Here is an 8160-nt window from a genome sequence, read left to right as displayed (position 1 = left end):
CGGGCTGCAGACGCTGCTGACCACGGCCGGAGCCTTCGCCGCCTTCTCGCTCATGGCCATCGCCATCGGCACGGACTACTGGCTCTACTCCAGCGCGCACATCTGCAACGGCACCAACCTGACCATGGACGACGGGCCCCCGCCCCGCCGCACCCGCGGCGACCTCACCCACTCGGGGCTGTGGCGCGTGTGCTGCATCGAAGGTACGGCCGGCCGGCCCCCCACCCCGCGCGCGCGCCCAGACACACGCGCGCGCACACACACACCCGGCTCCGGGCGCCGGCCAGGAACGGGTGGGCGCGGCACTGGCTCCGCGCGAGACACAAAGGAGCCAGAGCGAGCGGGCGGGTCCCGGCGCGGCCACGGGGGACCCCCCAAACACACGGATCCCACAAACTCTCCACTGGCATACGCACACCCCCTCGCACATTGACACAATGAAACACACAGAAACTCACGCGCGCGCGCGCAGCCCGAGACCAGAGCGATCCCGAGGAGCGGCGCCGGGGCCCCCAGGGGAGGTGGAGGCTGGCGAGGGGGCGGGAGGAGGCTGAGGCTGGGGGAGCGGACGCGAGAGGAGGGGAGGGAGGAGGGGAGAGGTTGCTTGGCAACCGGTGTCTGTGCGATTGCTATGGGAACTGGCCATCCTGGGGCGGGCCGGCCGGGGGCGGGGAGCGCGAGGGCCGCTCCGAGATCGCTCCGGGCCCTGCCGAGGGGTGGGAGTGGGGTCTGGGAGACCCGGGTCGCCCAAGCCTGATGTCTGCCGAGACTTTGCTCCGCCACGTACTCTTCCCGGGGCCGCTGGCCGCTCCTGCCCGCTCGGTGGGGAGGCGAGTGAATGGGGAGCGTCACCAAGTCCCCCCGAGCAGGTCCCGAGGCCGGGGTCTGCAATTACCCGCGGACCAGGGGCGGCCTGGAGGGGCGTGGCCGCCGGGCGGGGCAGGAGGGACGCGACGCTGCGCCCCCAGGTGCGCGGCGGGCAAGCTAGTAGGTGTTGTGAGGATGGATGCCTCCGGGGGCCGGGACTGGGTGCCCCCGGGCAGTGGGGACCGCTCGCTCCGGGGGACCCCGCCAATGGCGCCATGCGCCGGAGCTGAGCGCCTCCCGCCGGCCCTGCTGCGGAGCTTGCACTAACAGGTGGCCGTCGGGCGGCGGGGTCCCAGCCGGGTTGTGGACGGTCCCCGCTCGTTCTGGGCTTTCAGGTCGGAAAAGGGGTGAGGAGCTGGGGGAGGGTTCCTCCCCACGATCCTCGAACAGTCTCCTCTTTCTTCCTGGTAACCTTCCCGTGTGTTCGCTCCGCCCTCGGGGGGTCGGGAAGTTCGCCTTCAGCCCGACCTCTGGCTGCGGCCCCAGCCCCTCAGCCCCGGCGCAGAGTCCGGCGTGGCTGGGTCTTCGTGGAGGAGCGCGGAGCTCGGGAAGAGGTGGCCCTTCTTCTGGCTTTGGGGTCGTGGTCACGGAGGCCGTGTAGAGAAGGGTGCCCAGGTGAGGCGGCCTTGCACCTCCGCATCCTGCCTGTTCTCGCCTGGAATCCCGCCCCCCTCTCCCTCTTCCTCTGCCCCGCACAGCCTCCCCACCACACACATCCCCTCCCAGCCCAGGCTGCTTTGCCCTTTGAGCCTGAAGCTTATTGCCAGGGCCGAGTGGAGTCTTCTGAGAGCAGGAATGTGCAATCAATAGTTTGGGAAACAGCCCCGGAAAAGCCCCAGAAGGCTCTGTGGGCTCACGATGACACCCCCTCTTTTCTTTTGAAAAACATCATTCCTGGGGTGTAGTTGCTCAGATGGCGAACACCTACTCCTCTCATCTGGAGGACGCACCCACGTCACTCCCCGCCGCAGCACCTGAGTTAGACACAGAAGGAGGCTGCCGGCCCGATCTCTAACTCACAGGCTCTGCTGGGCGCTGGGTATGTATATGATCCTGTTAAGCCATCCCCCTGTCATCACCCACACCCACGCATTGACCCCAGGCCTTCCAGTTTTCCTGTCAAAAACTGGAACTCGCTTCTCCACACCGGCAAGCCTGGCCTCTGCAGACTGGCTCGCATGCCTCCTTTATTAATTTCTCATCCTAATTAGGATTGATGCTGCACTTAGCGTCTTGCCAGCTGCCTCGAGCCGTTTGCACTCGATGTTCATCAAGAGAGCCCCAAGCTGATCTGGGCAGCTGGCTCCACTGGCAGAGGGAGGGTGGGGTGTTGCCATCTGGGGGACTTTACTGAAAGAGTGGGGCTGCCTCTGTTACCACCAGGAGCTCAGGGGTTCTGGGGGCCAAACCAGCCCACCCCCAAGGGCCAGGACATCCTTGGACCCACCCAGGGCTGGGAGGGCTGGTTCAGGATTCCTCGGTGTGCTCAAATCATCCTGACAGTCCATCAGCCCGGGCGAAAACTGACAGCTTATCTTCTAAAAGCACTTCGTAGAGTCCAACAGCCTCCACCTCCTATGACCCCCAACACCCTGCCAGCAAGCATTCAGGCTGAGAGCCCGCTGGCACTCCCTGGAGATGTGGTCTCCTCAATATTGGCTTGTTTGGGTACAGGGCATTATTTCCACCTGCTTTCTAGCAAAGTTCTCCAAAGCGTTACGTGGGGGAAATGAAAAGCTCAAAGCTCTAAGCTGAAATTGAAGAATGGCTGCAGCAGGTAGCTAATAAAGCGCCAGTTGTGACTGTGGGGCTCTGAAGGGTTTGCTGACATCTCCCAAGCAGCAGGTCAGCGTCCTGGTTGTTTCCCAGGGCTGGTGTTGTGGGCAGGAGAGCCCGGCCCTCAGTTCCTCAGGCGTCCTTGCCGTCTGGCAGGACCGTGTGCAGAACACCTACTCCCACCTCACCACGCGGACATCCCCTCTTCTGCCCCCAAAGCCCGGGCTCCCCACGGCCCCGTGTTAGGCAAGCGTCGCAGTCCTCTCGTGCACGTTGTGCGTGTTACCGCACAGCACACTCGGCACAGCCGTGAGGGTGCTGTCTGCAGGGAGGAGCAGGTGCACCGAGAGGCGCCAGGTAGGAGCCTTTGTCTCACTGCAGAGCTCTTCCTACCATGTCATCCTGCCCTTCTCCAAACTTCTTCTGGTTTCCCATTAAAAATAGAACCAAGCACCTTCCAGGTGGCACAGTGGTAAAGAATCTGCCTGCCATTGCAGGAGTCATAGGAGACCAGGGTTCAATCCCTGGGTCGGGAAGATCCCCTGGAGAAGGAAATGGCAACCTACTCCAGTATTCTCGCCTGGGAGATGCCATGGACAGAGGCATCTGGTGGCTACAGTCCATGGGGTTGCAGAGAGTCAGACATGACTGAGCACACACGTACACGTGACTACCTAGTGGAGGAGCCCAGCTCTGAGACTGGCTTGTGGCAGCATGAAAGCATTTGGAAGTGAAAATGTTCAACTGACAAACACACTGCGTAACACACACACTGTCCCTTCTCTCTCTTCCCACCACGTTGGGGACCAGCCTGCTCCCCCCCAGCCAGCCACCCACTCCCTCTGTCCCCTAGACCTCCGCCCCCTTCCTTCTTTGTGTCTTTGCTCTCAGCCCAGCGCTGGGGACGTGGGAAAGGAGTAACAAGTCTTTGTGGGCTTTTCCATAAAGCTACCACCACCCCACATTTGTTCAGTCTCTAGTGCATCCTGGAATCAGATGAGGTGTAGAAGAGAAACAAGCATTCCGGAGTGTGTGCGATGAGCTTGGGACGGGGTGCGGGGCCTCCTGTAGATGCAGGAAGAGAAGAGGAGACTCAGGTCTCCGAGTGCAGCAGCTCGTGTTGGCAAAGCACCCACGACCACGCTGAGATCAGATGAGGTGTAGAAGAGAAACAAGCATTCCAGAGTATGTGCGATGAGCTTGGGACGGGGTGGGGGGCCTCCTGTAGATGCAGGAAGAGAAGAGGAGACTCTGGTCTCCGAGTGCAGCAGCTCGTGTTGGCAAAGCACCTGCGACCACGCTGAGCTGCTGGATGCTGGAGGGACCCAGTCACTGTGGTGCCGTCAAGGGAGCTCCGGGCCCAGAATAAAGGTCCTGGCAGAGTTCAGCGCCCCCGTGTCTGCCAGGTTCCTGTAGAAGGACTGCCCCCAGCACGCCCACAGCACATCTCCAGAGCACAGCCTGTGTGCCGGGGTTGTCCATGCCTGCTTCATGTCAGCTTGTCCCAGGCGCCTGCTGGGGAGGTGGGGAGACCCTGGACCCTGCAACCTTCCCACCCCACCTCAGGCAGCACCTCTCACACCAGGGACCCAGACCTCACTCACCATGCACACTGAGGAAGAGAAGGTGTCAGTACTGCCCCAGGGCAGGGGAGGGGGAGGCCAGCCAGGGAGGACCACCCAGTGACAACCACCCAGGCCCCGCCACCCAGGCCCACTTCCCCAGGGACGCGCTTCTTGCATCTGGAACCCTCTCTCGGCGGGTCAGCAGGAAGCCCTGCCTTACACCACGCTCCTGACACGGATCCGCTCAGGGAGGTTTGGATCTGAATACCGTCCTTCGCCCACCCTGCTCCAGGCTTGTCCTGTCTGTTTTGCGTCTGTCTTCTCTTGCACTGACTCATGGGCAGCCTGTCCAGTCAGTAGCAGGGCTGTGGGCAGAGAACAGGCCTCCGCACAGCGCCCAGCTCACCAGCTGGACCCCTGGCCCCTCCTGGCCCCCCCAGGTTTGCTCGTAGCAGTCATCACACCAGCCTCCAGGACCTGACATTAGTCTGTGTAACTGCCAGCAACTCTGCAGTGTAAGTCTTCAGGATCTGCCTTTGACAGTGGGGGCGGAAGTGAGGGTTAAGATGGCCCCAGCCCCTGGGTGTCGGGGTGCCTGCCCACGTCTGGATGCGATTGGAGCTGAACAGGTGGGCCCAACTTTCTACCTGCTGGGGGAACCCTGTGCTTGAACCACACAGACGGGGCTGGGGTGGGGGCTGTCTGAGTCAGCTCGGCTGCCGTCACAGAGTGTGGTCAGCAGAACGGCTCAAACTGCAGACAGTGTTTCTTGCAGCTCTGGAGGCTGAAGCCCAAGACCAAGGTGCTGGGCAGCTCGGTGCCCGGTGAGAGCCGCTTCCTGCCTCGCGAGCGGCCACCCCCTCCCGTGTCCTCAGGACGGGGAGAGCTCTCTGCTCTGCTCCCTTATCCCGAGGACACTGACGCCCTCGTGGGGACCCCACCCTCATGACCTCACGCGTCAGCTCACCGCCCAGAGCCCCACCACCGAGTACCCTGGGGGCAGAGCGCCAGCGTGGGTCTGGGGAGGACACAGCCTGCAACGGTGTTCTTCCTTCTCTCCCTGCTCTGTAGCTGGTTGTTCTTGTTCAGTCCTGTCTGACTCTTTGCGCCCCCGTGGACTGCAACACACCAGGCTTCCCTGTCTTTCACCATCTCCCGGAGCTTGCTCAAGCCCGTGTCCATTGAGTCGGTGACGCCATCCAACCATGTCATCCTCCGTCACCCCCCTCCACCCCTGCCCTCAGTCTTTGCCAGCACTGGGGGCTTTTCCAGCGAGTCGTTTCCTCCCGCCAGGTGCCTGCTGTCTAGTCACCCGGGTGGGCCCTGGCAGCCCTTCTCATGTCTGCCTCCCCTTCACGCCCTGCTCCATCTCTCATCCTCCTCTGTCCTTCACTCCTTTCTCTTTTCTTATAAGAAAAGCCCAGCTGGAGCCGGCTGACTTAGAGAAGAGGAGCTGGGGTTCCTGGTGAACCCCGGCCTGACTTAACGGTCTCACTGCAGACCTGGCTTTGGAGGTGCTCCCTGGCAGGGGCTTCAGAAAGGTTCAACAGGAAATTAAGCACCCTTTAAAATGAATCTCCAGTGTCCATCCGGATGGCCAGGACTCTGGGGACTTCGAGGACATAGTAACAGAAGCCCAGAGTAGGAAGCAACCTCAGGTCATCAGATCCAGGGCGTCAGAGAGCCTGGCAGCCTCTGTCTCCTCATCTGGAAGTGGCTGATCTGGAACATTCCTCCCACCTTTGACCTTCTGCCACTCAAGTCCCAGAGAGCCCCACCCACAGCCTGCAGGCTCTGCGTGGCCTCGATGTGAGCCCGCAGGAAGCTGGTTCTCCAGGTGGAAAGCCTCTGAGACAACTTAGTTCAGTGGCTCTCGGCATACATAGGCTTCCCTGGCAGCTCAGATGGTAAAGAAGCCGCCGGTGGTGCAGGAGACCCAGGTTCGATCCCTGGGTCGGGAGGATGCCCTGGAGAAGGGCACGGCAGCCCACTCCAGTACTCGTGCCTGGAGAACCCCATGGACAGGGGAGCCTGGCGGGCTATAGTCCGTGGGGTCACAAAGAGTCGGACACGACTGAGCGACTGACACTTGCACTTTCACCTAGAAGGGTGTGTCCCCGGCCTGCCGGGCACACCTGTGTCCATGCCTTCGTCCACTCACGCCGCCCCTGCTCACGGAGCAGCTGCTCTGTCAGCGTGTGGGAGCCGCCGTTCTAAAGAGGCAGCTGACACTTCCAGGGACCGACGACTGCTCGATGTAAACAGAGTGTGTCCGGGCCGCGTGCTGGAGGAGGCCGGGGAGGGTGGCCTCTGGTTGGGGGGATGGGAAGGAGCTGTCCGAGAAGGGCTGGAGGAAGCGCTTCCAGGAGGAGACGGGCGAGGCCGAGGCAGGAAGGGGCCTGGGGGATGGAGGGCCTGAGGACCCCCTGAGCCGCTTGTTCTTCACTGTGAGGCCTTGTGAGTGTGGATGGTTCAGCAGCATCTCTGGCTTGACTGACTGGAAGCCACTTACCAAGCCACCCACCAAGCTGTGACAACCAAACTGTGTGCAGACTTTGCCAGACGTCTCCTGGGCGACGGGGAGAGGAGCAAGCGGAACTGCCCCCGTGGAGACCTCTGCTCGAAGACAGGAGTCATTTAGGTTCAGGCAGGAGCATACCTGATGCCCGGCACCTGATAGGAACTCCACTATTTCTCTCTTCTTCAAGAAAACATGTGGAGCGTCAGTGGGGGGCAGAGAGCATCTCTGCTGGGGTCAGCCTGGAGTCCGCTTTAGGTGATGGGAGGCGTGAATGGTACCTGGCCCCATTCCCTTTGATGAGTGATGAATTGCAGGTGGGCCAGTCACCTGCCTGGGGGTGTGGCTGGTGTGGCCAGCTCCCTCCACTCTGCAAGCAAAGGAGAGCGAGGCTGGAGAGGGCAGGGGCCTTGCTCAAGGTCACACAGCTCATTAGTGACGGGGCCGGAGCAGAAGCAGGTGGGAGCTGCCTGGTCAGGGCTCCGTCTGCCCAGCTTCCCCCAGGGGCCAGCGCCTGCCTGGGTACCCGGCAGGGTGAAGGAACCTCACTCCCTCTGGGCCTTTCTCTGCCGACCTGCTCCTTGGCATCTTGAAGGCCCTTGAGGAGTCAGAATGGGGCTGGGGTCCACATGGAGCCCCTCATGGAGCTCCAGGGTCTTTGCAGAGCAGACAGTGTGTGTGTGCTCAGCCGTGTCCGACTCTTTGCGACCCCATGACTGTAGCCCCCCAGTATCCTCTGTCCATGGGATTCTCCAGGAAAGAAGACTGGAGTGGGTTGCCATTTCCTCCTCCAGGGGATCTTCCCACCCCAGGGATCGAACCCACATCTCCTGCGTCTCGCAGGCAGATTCTTTACCACTGCACCACCTTGCCTTCCCCTTATTTCCTCAAACTTGGGAGTTTTCCCCAGAAAAAATAAGTCACCCAGCCTTTTCAGCTGAGCTGAGTGGGGCCCCAGGTTGGCTCACTGGCCTCCAGGGTCTAGGAATGAAAGAAGCTGAGCATCCCTGGGATGTTCAGGCCCGTGTTTCATGCCCTCAGAGGCAGAACCACACTGAATGGCTTCTGTGAACCGTGAAATCAGAACCCAAGGGCCCTCAATTAAGAGCCGAAATAGGGTCTAGCACCAAGGCCGCACCCAGGGGTGATGGCAGGCACCCAGGCCACGTGTCCCCCTCCTGTTTCCTGGCGGGCACCAAGGCTGCAGCCGGGAACTCCAGTATCATGGGGAAGGGGCTGGACAGAGGAGGACAGGGGGCTGGCTATGGAAACATCAGGGCGGGCGTCGGCAGACCTGTGCCCAGGCCTAGTGCTGCCGCCAACGTCTGGACAGGCTTGTGCGTCCTAACCCTGACCTCCTGGAGCCGCTGAGGGCTTGGCTGTCAGGTTGGCAAGCAATACCTTCTTTCCCTCCATCCCCCCTCCCCCTCCCCC

At 61.7% G+C, this 8160-nt stretch overlaps 1 protein-coding gene across 1 annotated transcript in view; it reads left to right on the top strand.

Moving 5' to 3' along the window:
• CACNG4 (calcium channel, voltage-dependent, gamma subunit 4) overlaps window positions 1–8160 on the top strand; it is an 86251-nt gene that overhangs the window by 34238 nt on the left and 43853 nt on the right. Inside the window, exon 6 of the mRNA XM_010856472.1 lies at window positions 11–203. Coding sequence (XP_010854774.1) covers window positions 11–203 — 193 coding nt within the window. The remainder of the gene's footprint in view (window positions 1–10; window positions 204–8160) is intronic.

Source organism: Bison bison, unplaced genomic scaffold (genome assembly GCF_000754665.1).
Source record: "Bison bison bison isolate TAMUID 2011002044 unplaced genomic scaffold, Bison_UMD1.0 scf7180017864371, whole genome shotgun sequence".
Lineage (NCBI taxonomy): Eukaryota > Metazoa > Chordata > Mammalia > Artiodactyla > Bovidae > Bison > Bison bison.
This window is presented reverse-complemented; position numbering and strand designations above follow the sequence as displayed.